This window comes from Osmerus mordax, chromosome 12 (genome assembly GCF_038355195.1).
Source record: "Osmerus mordax isolate fOsmMor3 chromosome 12, fOsmMor3.pri, whole genome shotgun sequence".
NCBI classification, from domain to species: Eukaryota; Metazoa; Chordata; class Actinopteri; order Osmeriformes; family Osmeridae; genus Osmerus; species Osmerus mordax.
The window spans coordinates 10,152,706-10,169,328 of NC_090061.1; the positions used below are offsets into that span (position 1 = coordinate 10,152,706).

At 45.0% G+C, this 16,623-nt stretch overlaps 1 protein-coding gene across 1 annotated transcript in view; it reads left to right on the plus strand.

Moving 5' to 3' along the window:
- The window catches only part of pcdh19 (protocadherin 19), a 50,768-nt gene that overhangs the window by 11,725 nt on the left and 22,420 nt on the right, over positions 1-16,623 (plus strand). The window contains exon 3 of the mRNA XM_067247822.1: positions 16,069-16,127. Within this exon, the coding sequence (XP_067103923.1) occupies positions 16,069-16,127 (59 nt within the window). The remainder of the gene's footprint in view (positions 1-16,068; positions 16,128-16,623) is intronic.

Consider the following 16,623-nt stretch of genomic DNA (forward strand, 5'->3'; position numbering starts at 1 on the left):
TAACACAGATTTGGCTGCTAGCGTTTAAAAACGCCTGCAGTTAAATTAATAGGAGACAAAAGGTCGGCCTACATTCTTAAACATGAGCCGCGCCTCTTGTTATTGCCTGGTGGAAAGGTTACTGTATATTCGGACTGTAGGACACATTCAGAATATGTTATTCTATAGTATACACTCAGTCCAAGATACAGACTTTTTTTCCCCGTATATTCCTGTATTTTAGAATCATAATCAAGTTTAATCGGTAGTATGTAAGTAAGTGTACACAACCAAGGATTTTACTATGGTGGGCAGGTGCATACAGTAAACATATACAAGTATAAGGTGTTGTTTACCATTCAGAGCTGTTTCATCATGGGACTGAAGATAGTAGACTCCCCTCCAGTATGTTTGCGCCCCTCAGCCGAATACTATCAAGTGACAAGGGACTTTTAGGCTCTTTAGGGAAATTAAGATAATTCTTTTCATATCCAATGTGTGAGGAACAACCAAACCAAGCTATTTCCAATCGTGAGAAAGAGCATGAAAAAAAAGTAATTATGACTTAATATAATGACCATCATTATTTGAGTGCACAAAAATTCATTTTGTCGAAATGTGTAGAGTGGAAAGGTATTAATTAAAATTCATGGATAACGATATAACTTGTATATATTTTTGCACAGTCCTCTGTTGCCTTGCCAGTTAAGAAATATTTATATACTCTCACTACTCTTTCTAAGGGGGGTTCTCAATAATAACCTCAATAATAGATGGTGATACTGTGTTGTTAGAGTGATTAAGAAGTGGGGGAGAGATACAGTGGAATGTCACAATGCTCATTGTGAGAAGCAGGGTCATTGTGAGAAGCACGGTCAGTGGAAAGATGGTCTTTCCAGGCACCTAACTCCAACACTAGGGAAGAGTGACCTTTCCAAGTGTCCTGCTTTTTGCCTAAAACAAGAGGAAGTAGAAGGATGTTAGTTAGCATCTTCACTATCAGATTAAATGTCAACTTCTGCATAATTGGTGGAAAGAACTGCAGAGAAAGATTGGAGAAATATAAATGTCCTATTTAGCCATTGCAGTGCATATATATGTCACTGTAGCCATGCAATTTCAGTCATGTTTGATTACACGTTATTGCCACTTTACCTGCCTTCAATATGGGAACAAGAAATGTGCATCATTTAATTTGGGAATAATATAATAATCCAGTTATCTATTTAATTCTATACAGGGACAATACATATTTTTGAGATTAGTGTATTATAGTGGTGTAACTGACTTTTTGTTTCTGTCTTTTGAGGAATGCAGAACAGATTTAATTTCATTTATTTGCGTAGCATACAATACACTGTAGCTGTATGATGACAGCGGAGCCAGTTTGTAGCCTAGCTACAGCGATAGCTGCAGGCTCAGAGGCAGGCAGGCTAAGGCTAAAGAAACAGCAGGCTAGCGTAATTGCGCATTGTTCATCCACAGAACAGGAGGCAATGCATGTAATGAGTTGTAGCACTCTCTCCCGGCCTGCCTAATGGGTTATGACTAGCCATAGGCCTCTCAGAGGGGCCCCCGTCCCCCTCGGAGTGTCTGCCCGCGCCATCAATACCACGACCATCGTCTCAGACCTCATCTGTCTTTCTCATCTTACTTTTTTCTCTTCCCTTAACCTCTGTCATTCTCTCTCTCCCTCGCGGTGTCTCTCTCTCTCTCCCTCCTCCACCCTTTCTTTTTGTCACTCTGTCTAAGGAGATGGTGGGGAGCCTTAATGTGTCACATTGTTACAATGCCTGGTTCTCTTTCTTATTCATGATGTCGAGGCTCTGAGCAGTGATTCTGATGCACAATGCTATAGTACGTATTCAGAATAGCCCACTGGCTGTGCAGGATTGTTTGATGGGATACTACAGCGTTAGCGAGCGAAACACACTGACAAATGCACGTTTCCGTGGGGAAATGCTGATGTTACGAGTAAGGGATTTGTTTTTAGAAATCGGTTTACTTTTTTTTTCTTCAATGTCTGTTTAGCATTTTGATTATCTAGTTCTGAAAGCAATTCAAGTGGGCCTTGTTTTTCTCCGAATTGTTTTCCTTGGATTAGGGCTTTGGAGAGAGGCCCCTATGACATATTGTTTACGCCCATACAGTATCTTGTTTACTGGGAGACAGGGAAACTGTTTCCTGGGTTGAGTTATATCAGGTCAAGTTAGAAAGACAAGAATGTGTGCCTCTGAATAGATTAAATACACACTTTCAACTGAGCAGGGCAGCTGAAAGGGGCAATAATGATAATGGCTATGGTTGTCTAGCTCTGGAATTCATAACTACATCGCTTTTATCACCTCGCTCATGTCGTCAGACAGCAACGCTCCGCATCCCAGCCAGTGTCGGTGCAACACAATAGGATGTCAGTCTTTGGGTTTCCTGTCACGTACACCGTTTGACATCCCGCTGCACAAGTGACCGAGTTAATGAATGAAAGCACTCCGGCTCTGACGTGCTTAGCTGTTGCGAGCGCAGTGGGTTTCAACAAGAGCCCTCAACTTCCCTTGCTCCCCTCTGCCCCGCCAGCTGTTCTTAGACTGGCCTTAGAGGGAGCTAGAGTGCAAGGGAGAGTGCCCCTAGTGGTGCCATGGGAGACTACAGCTTGTTGCTGTACTGTAATGATGGGGGTTTAATGTCCCTCCAGGGAGCATGGTGGCAGGGTCACCATGGAGTTGTGCTCGCTCGCTCTGATCCTACCCAAGTGCTGAGGGATCATTATATTAAACCGGGCTGACAGGGCTGTTAATAGTACACACACATACACACACCCACACCCAAGCGCACACACCCACGCAGTCGCACAGATGCACATGTACACGCACACACACACAGTCTGGAATATTTCGAAGGAAGGTAAGTTAATGTTTTACTCAAACACCCAAACTTCATCCTAATTAAAACAATGTCACTTTCTCACATATATCATGTGAATGTAGTTTTTTTGAGAGCATCACTGGTGCTATCCAGGGATGTTAATATAGCTTCATGTTGCATGAGTAATGTTATTGCACTGTTGGGGTACTTTGTCCTTTGTCCTTTGTCTAGGAATGGGAATGGAGATGGTTGCACTGGGATCGATTTGAACCCTCCATTGCACACTCCATACTGTTTGTAATTTCCTTAAAAAAAATAAAACCCCCAAAATATATTCCTAGAACATCTTGAATCTAGTTTCAGTGGTGTTTAGTGGCCCCTTGCCTACAATAGCCCTTAAAAAACCATTGCCTGACCAGCGTGTTTGCTTGTGAGCTTTTCTTTCTGTTATTCCTAATAGAAAAGAGTCTATTCCTAAAGAAAACCAGACACAACACTATGGGGGGAAGGGCTACAGAGGGGAGTGACTTTTCATTTACTTGCTCCTCGGTAATGATTATTGTAGCCACTAAGCCCCAGATTTGGCCTTGTTTTGCTGTGAGTAGTAGCAACGACAACAGGGACAGGACAGCCTCGCCCTGGCTGTCAGTGTTGTTTGGAGCTAAGCTGGGAGGCTAGTGGTGCCAGGTGAAGAGAATGGAAGACAATGGCTGGGCAGTCACAGGAGAGCAGCTGGGCATGGGCAGAGAAAAGGAACAGGGGGGGATTTGGATGGGCAGGGACCGGGCTTGGCGGGTGTGGTACCTGAGGGCTTTGGGTTGTCAACGGAGCGGGATTTTTTTAATTTATCAGAGCCCACTCCAATTGGTCTGTTTTGGTGGGACACGCCAAGCCTAGTGACTAGGGTCAGAGCCAGCCTGCATGAGCAACTGCAGAAAGATGACTTTTGGTTTAATTTGGAGGACCAGCCATAATCCAGACTAAGTCTCTTAAAGCTGTAGTCCCGTCCCCCCCCCCCCCCCGGAGGATTATGGGAGCGTCTTTAAAAGGATAAGGGGCTGCTTATCAGTGCCTCCCTCAACACGTCTTAGCAAACATGGGGGTGGAGGGCTCCCAGTCACCCAGTACTGACGCGTATTCATGTGTTTGTGCCACGGAGATTGCTGATCAAACAAGTGAGATCAATGAAAATCCCAATTGACGATTCTAAACCTCTAAAGTCATGAAGGCAAATGGATTATAACAACCTCCAACGTACCCCACTAACTGTGGACTGTATTTAAATCTGGACTAAATATAGGACCATAAGGGGATGTCCAGCTGTTCTTTATAAGCTGAATGCTTCTAGCCTTTATAATCACCTTCACATGCATACCGAGTAACTCCATTTGACACTATTGCCCCAGCACTTATTAAAGGAAACCGTGCATTTAAACCCAAATGGGAATGCATAAATGCTTCAATGTCAGAGGCATGAGGATCAAAGCCAAAGTCTGAAATTAGCACATTTCCTCAAGTTTATCTTGTTAATAAATGCACAGCCTCCACAAAAATACACCCACTGTTTTGTTTTGCAAACAATTATCTTAGTCCTTTCAGGAAATGTATTGATATGAAAAAAAAGATATATATTTTTTTATTTTGTCCGAATGAGAACTTTGAAGATTGGCTTGAAACACTTCTTCTATTTTAAAGTGCCAATGCAAATGGAGGTGTGTTTTTTGAGCTGATTTACATTTACATTTAGTCATTTAGCAGACGCTCTTATCCAGAGCGACTTACAGTAAGTACAGGGACATTCCCCCGAGGCAAGTAGGGTGAAGTGCCTTGCCCAAGGACACAACGTCAGTTTGAATGACCGGGAATCGAACTGGCAACCTTCGGATTACTAGCCCGATTCCCTCACCACTCAGCCACCTGACATCCCAGATTAATCAACACTTGTTTCTTGAACTACCATGCTGTGATGTAGCTAACACACGGCACATGCCAAAATCAGTAAATAGAAAACGTGTTTAGATGAGATGTTCAGAGATAAGAGGAGAGTGAAGGGGGACACCAATTTAAACCTGTTTGTCTCACTAGTGCTAATGAAGTATTGTTTTGGAGGCCTGACTGGCTGTCAGAGTTGCAAAGGGAATAGGCACCAATATACCACTAGCCATCTTACGTGTTGCTTGAGATGCTATATTTGAGTGCGAAGCTGCTTTGTATCTCATTGGTGTGTGGAGAGGGAGCAGTGAGGCTGCCCTGCAGGGATCATCCTGAGGATCCTTGGTGAGAGATTTTGGAGTCCAGGGAGAGGGGTGTAGAGCAGAGGGAGGAGATGGAAATAGAAGTGCTTCTGAGCCTGCATACTTGTTTACCTGGTGACACCATTTCAGCCTTAGCTCATTAACCCTGCACCTGGGCTGGGAAGCTCCATCTCTCTCCATCTCTCTCTTTTTCTACTGATGTTAAGTCAAGGTGATACTAAAACACAACACAAACAGTACAGGGCATAGGACAGCTGGAAGGTAGAATGCAAGTCTATTTCACCTATTTCTATTTCAAGTATTCACCACTTTTCTCCAGCTCCTTAGCTTGAAGCTTTTCAACTGAAATATTTTATTAGATGTTGGAACACAGGCAACATGATAAAGTAAAAGGTCGGTCTCAGCGATCCCCAGATGCCAGTTCCCTTGCTCTCACGACATCTTCTCTCCCCTATCTCTATGCAGTGAACAAGCCTACAAATTGTTTGGCTTGACCTTTGCTACAGTAGCACTAATTATTACCATCAAATAGGCCCTGGAAACCACACTGCTAATTATATTGGATTTATTTGAAGGGACGGCCATGCCATTTCTCTCTGGCCTGTCAGCGCTGCTGTCAATGTGGGTGATCGAAGCCCAGACTAGGTTCATTTGGGTAATTCAGTAATAGCAATTTGTGTTACAATAATTGCACTGCTGTAATATCAACAAGGAGCATTACCATCAGTTCATATGGACCTAAATTAGCCTCCCTCATGCAAACAGTACCCTATGCAAATGATTGGCCCTAGACTGTCGAATAAAGAGTGATCAAGAGCCAGAAATGTTGTGTAACACGTGTAGTGACCCTATTACACTGCTGTTTTTAGTTTCCACCTCCAACACCATGCATCGGTGTTTTAGAAAGGAAGTTAAAAGGAGAATTTTCAAAGATTTCTGATTGCCCATTAAAGTAGGACCTGCGACCACAGGTGTCACATCTTTTGTATTATATAAAGAGCAGGGACGATAGGAAGCGATATTTCTCAAAGCTCCAACATGAATGAGCAGGGGCAGAGGGAGTGGGCTTTTGGCTGGCGTGCTACTCATGTAATGAGCCTAAGAGGGGCCCAATTATTCCAGTTGCGATCAAAAAGAGCCCAAGATTACTTCTCTTCCCCTTTTTTCTTTGACATTTCCCACAGTAACATCTTTTGAGGGGGATAAAGAACAGAAGCGGAGAAAAGAGAAGCTGCCAGTGAACAGTATTTTGCAAGTGCTCGAGAGTCTTTGAACAGTTGCATGGTGTTAGCGGCCATAGCCATGGTAGTACAGCGTTCCCTTGTTTGACGTTGTTTAGATCTTCTTGAAACGAAACCCCCTCTCCCTGTCCACGGTAGATGATCTCCTTTAGCGAGCCTGTCACCTGGCCAGCACAGAGTAGAGGCCTTCCAGTGACTGCCACCTTTAGCTGTGGTAGAGCGATGGCTGCACACAATAAGCAAATTATTCAGGGTTATGGAAAATCGCAGGAAGGCAGAGATATAGTTCTTTACTGGCGCTCATTTCCGAGATTGCTCCTTTCCTTCCACAACTTAACAGTGGAAGTCGACTTCCAGGCTGCACAAAGAAAAGAAGAAGTTATTCTATTGTGTGCAGATTTCGCACGCTTTTCATTTCATTAATTCCCCAGATTACAAGTAAAAAGCATATTAGATGTCTCTGGGTAAATAAAAGGATCGCTCTGCCGTAGGATATCAAACTACATCAGCCTGCGAGGAATTAGATTGGCTGTTAATCACAAAGCCATGAATATGGAAAAATGAATAACATTATTCACTGCTGCGCTGAGACAAAAACTAACTCCCCCAATCTACATCAAAACAGATAAACATCCACCCCTAAGATACGTTCTCCACTGATAACCATGCTGTGTATGTCGAAGACTCCCTCCTTCTCTCAGTTGCTCTCAGACAGCTCAGATAAGCAACAACAATTACGACATGTTGTTTACGGCAGCAGAACAAAAGGATTTCAGGTCTTCATTTCAAAGAAGTCGAGGTGAGGAGAGGGGTTTCGTCGTGTGTCTTATTCATTTCAAAGCGACTGCAGGGACTTCATTATGTCTAGGCAGAGCAGTCAGACAACAGCAGGCATGAGTGAAGACAGTACAGGATGTGTTGAGGCCGCGGTGGGCTGTGTCCTCTGTCCCCTTTGGAACCAGCAGCGGTGGGAGAGAGGGGGTCAAGGGGAGGCCTGCCGTCTGTTGTTGTTTTCAACGGCCCTGGATTTCCTGTCTGTCCTCCCTCACGTCTCTCTCTCTCTCTCTCTCTCTCTCTCTCTCTCTCTCTCTCTCTCTCTCTCTCTCTGAGTCAAAAAACCTGTTTTCCCCCCAAAGACGGCCCTAATATAAATTAAATTAAATGAAGTCGGAGCTAATCCCTGTGTGTTTCAGCTGCTGGAATCCCCCCTGCCCGCCCCCGCCCCCCCCCCCCTCCCCCGGTGTACCAGCGGGTCAAGCCCGCCGCATCTGGCCCCCTCTTTGCCGGGCACGCTCTCAAGCTGCTTCTCTTCTGCTCTCTGACGGAGCCGACAGCAGGCCCCACTCTGCCCGACTCCCCCACTGAGACTGCTGCATGTGTGTGTGTGTGTCCACCTCCCTGCAAGCCCATTGTACGGCTTGTAGATTGTTTAATTGTGCATTTACAGTATAGACAGACCAGCACCGTGGTCTTCTTGTCATGTTGTCACTATTAACAGCCATCATTGTCACGCTTACGTCTGTAAACACTGCAAGTGCTGAAACAACACAAATGTGTTTATTACATGAGATAACTAGACAGTGTGCAACTAATAATAATGCTGAAGAGGCTGGCTGACCGGTACAGATGATATTTGGTATGTTATGCCCTGTTGGTTGTCTGTTGTGGCCCTGCCCCCCCCCACACACACACACACACACACACACACACACACTCCACCCCATCCTGCAGATGTGACGTGCTCGGAGCTAATGCGCTCTCGTCAATCCCGCTGCTGACAGATGCCTAGAAAGGCCATCCTGAAAATGAGCACCAGATGTGCATCACATGTAACCACCGGCAAACAGGATCAACAAGCTAACTAGCGCTCCATTACTGGATCCCTGATTGGAGTAGCCTTGTTGTGGTTGGAGACCAGGATTTATGCCCATCTGGCCTAAGCTCTTATGTCTGATGACCCTCACAGCATCACACCCTACACATCTACCACTGCTCTGAGGCCTGCCTCTTATCCACCAGACAGAGGTCTGGTAACTGGTTTAATGCAGACATTGTGTGCAGATATTGTGTGTGTGTACCTGTGTGTTTGTGCTTTGGGTCTTAGAACTAGCACACGTGCCCTAGCGGGGTTCCATCAGCCCTCTGGCCAGACCGAGCTCAGTGTAAACATCGTTTGTTTGAGTGAGTGGCCTGGTTTGCAGGATTAATGAGTACTGATGAAGTTCCACCTGTATCCAGGGTGCTGCCTTCCTGTTTGCCTGAGTGTCTCGGCCTGGTCTGGAGGCGGTGACTCATGCCTTTACAGAGTGTCAGATTAAGGCATGTCAATAACGAGACCGACTCAATCCATCTCAGAGTGAGTGCATCCGCTCACAGAGCCTCCCAGTCTGTAATGAGCTGCCGCAAATCTCCATCCAACAAAAATGTCTGGAAAGATGCCTTGTCATGGTGATGGAGCTGGGAGAGAGAGAAAGAGAGAGAGAGAGCGCACGAGAGGGAGAAAGAAAGAGATGGGAAGATGGAGAGGGGGCGGCTGCGGTAGAAAGCTTGTCTGCCGCCCGCCAGCCATTTGGGGAAAACACAGCCCAAAGGTACCATCTCATGACTCCACTACTCCATATTGTGTCACACAGTTGAAATACACCCACAACTAGGCAGGAAGTCCTGAATTTACAGCTTACTAGTAAACAAACTTGGACTCAAGCAAGTGTTGTGTCCTGTCAGTATCTTTTTTTCAAGAACAATAATGTGCAAACCACTAAGGTCAATTTACTTCAACAACAGACTGACTGAGTTGTTCTCTGTAACTGAAATGAATGAATTACACTGTACACACAGAGTAGCAGTAGACGTATACTTGATTTCTGATACTTAAGACTGTGGAAGAGATGCTTTAATTTGTTCCATGCAAGGTTTTGCTTTAATGACGGGGAACATTCAACAAATATTTGGGAACTATTAGATTAAATAACAGTGGCCCCTCCTCTGTTGAACAGTGTTTAAAAGATATGCCAAAATTGAGAACATTCAAAAAGTGCTTCCTGTTAATTCACTTGGAAGTCTAAAATGGCTGCTACAATAACAGCTCCTGTTTGTCATGCTTATTGCCTGAAGGACTGAAAGCCTAGCAAATCTGTGTGGATTAAATACTCCGTATTTCTTTTGACAAAGCCTGTGCAGAGATGTGCTACCCACATTTCTCAGGTGACGCCAAGCGGACGCTGCCGGAGTTTAGGAGGAAGGATGTGAAAAGTTTTCATCCTGACATCCAAATTAAGGAAAACCCCCCGGGACTCGCCGGAGGGGAAGTTTCTACTATTGGAGTTTGATTAGGTTCTGCAAGCTTAAAGAACAGTAAGCCGATTTATCCTTTGGAAAAAGCTATGTGATAGCCAAGTTTTTTCTCTCTCTCTCTCCCTCCCACTTTAAGTACTGTATGTAAAACGCTAAATCTTAATCTCATTGATTTATTTTCTCTTTTCAAAAAGACAGGGTTGATAAAAGTAAGCTTTGACACACACATGCACGCACACAGGCTTGAAACCACAGGTGTCAGATGTAACCACCTCCCCATCCTGGCGTCCATGGTTTGAAGCTGTTGAGAGTGAGACATGATGGCTCCCTATTCTCAGTAGAAACTTTGCCTGTGTCTAATTTCCATGTTGCCACAAAGGCAAAACGGACAACAACACAAGTGCTACTTTGCTGCTCTCATGACTGGCACGTAGCAACAGGGGTTCAGTGGGGTGGAACAGCGATTCCCTCGTACGACAACAGGCAACGCTAAAACCCAGCCTTGGCCGAATGCGCTGGAATGCAGACGTCTGCAAGGGGGGCGGGGGTGCGGGGGGTTGGGGTGGGGGGTGGCGCTATTATTTAAAATCTTTTCATCATCCTGAAAGAGAGGAAAATAGCTTTGACGTTGAAGACCTCATGAATAATGAATGCTGTTGCTATTAATGTATGTATAATTAATCACATCTCCTCTGACTGCACTCAAATGGAGTCTATAGGGCTGAGTGTGAGGAAGCCTGTCGCAGGCTATTGAGTAAGTTACAGGATAAAACACAAGGGCATGATCTGCTTCCCTATCTCTGGCTAACACAAAGGCAGAGCAGGGAAATAACTCAAAATACCCCAGCCTTTTTCCCCTCAGTTTATTAGAGCAGCCGGTGATTGTTTTCCACAGAATGGGTAAATATTTGTTTTGTTTCACACGGGAAAGAAGTGAGATGAAGAGAGAGAGAGAGAGAGAAAGAGAGAGAGAGAAGGGAGAGGGAGGCTGAGGCTGAGGCAGGAGGTGGTGTTCTGTTGACGTACGTATCTGTTTCATTGTGTTTCCTCCTGTCTTGCCATCCGTCTAAACAATGCAAGGGCTTCACACGTGGTCAAGGCCATTCTCATGATAGTCTCGGATTTATATTCATCACTGTCTCTTTCCCATTTAAAATACAGTAGTATCTGCAGACAAACAAAGCAATGTAAAATGCTCAATCCAGTGCAGCTTTAAAAAGCCATTACAACATTTTCTCTCAGAAATCACTCATGTTCATAATAAGATTGATTCCCAATTGGGCAAATTGAGTTTGGGCTGAATTGACAAGTGATAAAGTGAAATGATGCAGAGAACGTGACAGGTTATTTGTCACTTGTGCCCCCTTGTCACGATTGATTGCCTATAATTTGAGTTTGCAGGGGAGCCAGTTGATATTAAATGGTAACAACTCCTCGTATTCATCATCATGGCTCCTTTTAGCAAGCAGAAATAGAAAATGTAATCTCATCCACAAGCATGGGTGTGCCCGGGGCGCTCCTTCACCCTGTTTATCGCTGATCCCCCCCAGAGGGACCCTGCCTTTTCCAAGGGAAGAGACAAATCTATAATCTAGCAGATGGCAGAGGATCTATGGGAAATTCTATAACGGGGGAGGCGAAGTGGGGGGGGTTGGTGGAGGGTTTGGCAACCCAACAGAGGCTGAGGAGCATTTCCTCCCTCTCTGGGGTGCTAAACACCGGGGATAAATCCTCTCCCACTGTAGCAGGGGCTGTGGTGGTCTGTGTCACCATTGTCGAGGGTGCCACACAGAGCGAAGCAGAGCTACTTAGAAGTGCAGGGTGCAGACCTGGAATGCCGAAGGTGCTGGTCGAAGCAGCAGCATTGGTGGGGTGCCGGCACAGGCGTGCAAATGGGAGCTTGTCGGGCGCTTTTTGGAGAGAGGGAAAAGGGAGACGCTCTGTCTGTGTGTGTGTGTGTGTGTGTGTGGAGAGAGAGTGTGAAAGGCTTGAGGGTGAGCGTCTTTCTTCTCTGTTGTTGGTTGTTGGAACAGGGGGTGTAGGATGAGAGATCTGCTCAGCTCTCTCATGTCTTCTTGGTCATGCACACACACACACACACACACACACACACACACACACACACACACACACACACACACACACACACACACAGTGAGTACATGACCAAATCAACAGAGAAACAGAATCTCCCCTGCTCTGCAGCTTCACTGCAGCATTACACAAGAAGGAATATATGCATATGTAAACAGTTGCCTCAGACATTGACCTTTTCCCAGCCAACAGAGAGTTTGCCCCTCTCCTCTGTCTCTCTCTCTCTCTCTCTCTCGTCTCTCTCTCTCTTTCCTCTTTCTCCCTCACAGCTTTCACAGTCCTGCCTTCCTAAGCCTGGCCTGACAATAGGGCTTCTGTTGTTTCTAATCACCAATGGCTTGCTCCACTGACAGCATAAAACCTCACCTGCACGTTCAGAGTCTTAGTGTCCTGGAAGAGTATATCAACAACAGTTGCAACAGAGTGTGGTGGATCATTACATGTCACAGTTCCTCCATGGACTCAGGGGACTGATGAGTAAGTCCTTACGATGAGTCAAAACTAAACCTATACACTGAAACTGTGAAGATCAAATCTGCAATCTGTTTGTAACAGAGGTTCATGTTACCGTATGTGTTTTCAGACTCTAGATGACATTTGGGCTGTTTTCCTATTTGTAAGTGGTTAGTATAGGGGAAAAGAGATAGCCAAGGGCAAGCCTGTCTCCAGTCATACACTGCTGTAGCGGAGTGTGTTTGCAGGCAGCTTGATGGGATTAGAAAGCTGCATCCATGACAGAACTAAAGCGTTCCTCTTCCAGACCTCATTTTTCAGTGCTTATTTTTCAAAACACGTTTTTATCTAACCCTTTCCCATTCCATCCACATTTGAGGAAGATTTAGTCCGCGAATGAAGTAGTTTGCTCTCTAAAAAGGAATTATACAGTGAATTAACAGGCATTTTATCTAATGCTTGCAAAACAAGGACACAGTCTGATAATTAATAATTTGCTGTTAAAGTATGCTGCTTCAATTAGTCTTTAATTTTTTTTGCCGCAACCCTTCCATGTGTAAATGTGCGTTTAATTGTAATGGTTGATGCATCGCCCTTGGTAGAGATAATGCGTAAATTGCTACCGCCGTCTGACATGTTTTTTCTTCTTCTTTTTTTCTATCTCCCTGACACCTGCTTAACTTCCTTGGTACTTGTGTCCCCCTCCCTTCCCCCCGCCCTGGCACCCTAAACCCCAACCCTCTCCGCACGCTCCCTGTGCCCCCATACAATGAATACACTTGCATCCAGACTACGGAACCAATTGTCACGCTGGGAGGAAGGCAAATCAAATCTCACGGCAGCAACTAGGCGAGGAGATTGCTTTTCCTCTCTGCGGCAGAGAAGTGAGGCCCAGCATCCCTCGGCTCCCTTTACGGAGGAAGTGAGAAGAGGGGCAGAGAGGGAGGTCGAGGGGGTACATCTGGGGCAGAGAGGGGCGTCCTCTTGGTCATGCTTTACCCATCTTACTCTCTTTTTTTCCCCCCATCCTCCCCTCCCTTCATCACTTTCTTCCACTTTGTCCCCCCAAAAGCCCCTCCACATCAGTCACCAGTGAGAAAAGGAGCCTCTCCACTCTCCTAGTGCCCCAGTCCTCTCCAGATGAAACGGAACAATAATTACGGGGATAGAGTGACTCTGGCCGCCAAACCGGGGCCACTCGGATCACAACAACACATTGTCCAACCTGATTAAGTAGCCATTTGTGGTTGCTGGCTGTAGTTAAGCAGCCCTCATCCTCTAGCCTGAAACTTGACCTCTGGGCAAGAAATATTGACATGTCTTCCCATTTCAAGTCAGTCAGGGGCAGGAGGTACATTTCTTTACAGGAAGCCCTTTGCTAATGCATCAGATTTGCAATCAGGTCAAGCTTTTCAGAGAGTTTCATGAATGTACATGGTTATGTCCTCTCATGGTTTGTGTTGGATTGTTTCCATTGACACTTTGACAAAGAGGAAATACATATTTTTTGGGGGGGTTTTTGTTGCTAAAGTGTGTCAAGAACTGTTTATTGATTTCAGATTGATCATGACAATCACAGAGACCTTGACTTGGTCTAAACAGGACCAGGGATGGACAATGCATTGCAGTCTTGGCACAACAAATCGTACCAACATTACACACCAACGTGTTTTGTATTTCTAATGAGACCATACATGAATAAAAGAGCTTGCAGTCCAAACCAATAACAGTCCGGTCCAGTCCAGTTAGAATTACACGGTTATGTTTGTAGCCTGTAGCATTATGGACGCTTCCTTGTTACTCCCTCAATGTATGTTCATTAGCCCCTCTCTGGGTGCTATAGATAGTCTTTCTAATGACTGCTCACGAGAACTAAAGTGGGGCACAGGTAGAAGATAAATAAATATACACACGTGGGTACACATACAAACCTGTAAGACTAGCAAAATAATTGGCAACACCAATTACTTGAATATTAATGGAGTCAAGTCAAACAGGAACAAAGCAGTGGAGTCTCATGAGCGTGGCGGTGAACAAACACAGTGTGATCCAAATTAAGGGTCGCTAATAAAATGTTAATTAGAATGGCTTTTTACAAATTATCGTCTCCTTGATAACAACGAGTTAAAGTTTAATTAACAGTGGACCCAAAAAAGGACACCCGGGCGTTAACCTTCAGTGCGTCCAGATTGCATCACCATCTCGTGAATCTCAATCAGAGGCCTGCCCTGCCGTCACCGCTAATTACAGTATTATCTGTCTGCTGAGATAATTAGGACGCGGAGAGGTGCAACGACAAACAATGCCTTATTTGCCGGTGATTGAAGGCATTGCAATGGGCCTTGGGTACGTAAGCATGGCCGGTAAATGTGATATTTTGGATGATAATTATCTCTGTGACACATTTCCATTGTTAGACCTGCGAGTTTCGGCAAGGCGAAGCCTGACAATACTGCCGCCGAGCCTTATGATGATAGTTCCATTGTGTTGCCTTTGAAGCTTCCACAAATGGCAAGACTACGAGTGAAACAAACACAGACATGCATTTGCTAGCATTAACAAGCTGTTACATTTTTCAAAGACCGCAGCAGGGTCATGGCGTGCTATTTGCCAGAGGTAAACAACACACAGTCCCCTGTGATTATACTGTTTCTATGCTGTGACTTTTAGCAGTGGCAGATTCAAGAACACCGGGTTCCACATGCATCTAGTTTATCACCCAACGCCGGCACTGTGCTTTAAATTTGACTTCTGTACAAGTTGTACAATGTTGAAAATCAGATTTGGACCCTAATACTGGCTAACAAGGAGAATGTGCACCAGGATGACTGCCATTTTTAATCTAAATGTGTTTAGTCACCCTGTGTTGCGGTTGCACACGGCTGCTAGTCCCTGAACAGCAGGGCTGTGTTGAACGTGTCCCTCATTTGATAATCAGTGACTTTGTTCCAACACCCGCATTAACTTCTTATCGTAGGGGTGACTTTTGTGTCAAGGTCTTGATAGGTAGACTTCCCCTAGGAAGTCAGGCATGGACTCCATCTTTTATCTGGCTGATTATCGCTCCAGTGGAATTTAATGGGGAGGGTGCAGCTTTTTACTCACCTGCATCTTATCAAGCCTTGTCGACAGGGTCGTATCCTGGCCTTCCTTTGGGCAGCAAAAGCCCCGAGAGACTCTCCATCTACCCCCACTGACATCTTATCTGGTGTGAGTGGAGGCTAACCAGACACAGGGGCTACCTGTTCAATGTCCCCTCACCTCTGTTACTGCCTCCCTCTCTCTAGAAATGTTAATGGGGAAAAAAAGTGAATGCCTTTGAACCACGTTTTCTAATGTGGGCCAGAGATCCATCGTATGCAGATTTTCTGAGGCTTTTCATCTGCAATTGCGAAGTTAAGATTCCCCTGGTATGCTCTTAATTTCATCTCCTTCTCCTACATTTATTTATTTAATATTTACACATTTATATCTGCTTGAAAATTGTGAAAGAGAAGAGTTTAGATGAAAAGAAAAAAGGGAAACTTTTCTCTCTCGCTCTGTCTGCATGATGCACTGTCCTCCCTAATGACTCCATTTTGAAGACTGTGGTCTGACTGGCTGTGGAGGAGAGGATGGAGGGAGGGAGTGAAAGGCGGGGAGGGGAGAGACTCACTGCAGCACTCTCTTCCTCTGCTCTCTCAGCCAGCCCTTCCTGATGTGTGCTTTGAAAGAGAATGGGATTCAGCCTTTGAAAGCTGAGGCTGCTCACTGGGGCCTTTTGTGTAAAATAACATTTCTATTGAAAGCCAATTACTGGTTACATTATTTTGGTTCCCTCCGTAATTAAATGCATCTCTGTTTTTCTCTCCCTCTCTTCCTCCCCCACCCCACCCCACCTTGTCTTACAGACGGAGAATTATTCCATTGACTCCAGTTATGTGAACAGCAGAGCACACCTCATTAAAAGGTAGGTCTTGATTAGACAGTCTGTCTGTTTCTTGCTCATTGTTGTTTGGTGGTATTGGCTGCACCTGCATGGCTATCGAATGTGAGCATGCTGTAAACCAAGGCTTATTATTTCTCATCCTGCACAATGAGCATGGAGGAAGAACATGTCTTTAGAACACAGCCTGTGACTGTGAAAAGCAGATACTCCTCCTCTAGAATACGCACATGGTCCTATTCAGAATACTAGATCACTCATGGTCTTCAAAGCATTAGTCCTCACTCAACATTAAAATTGTATCCAGCTTAGTAGTAGTAGAAAAAAATATTGCATAGGATATGACATACATTTTAAATGGTATTAAATATGTCAAAGAGAATTACATTTTACATGGACGTGTCTTGAATGTTGGTGAACATGGTGCAAATAAAAAGTACACGAACAGTCACTAACTGATTTAGGAGCACCCATTTGGGCTGGGAACAAGGCTTTTCATTGTGTGCCTACGGAGTCCGGT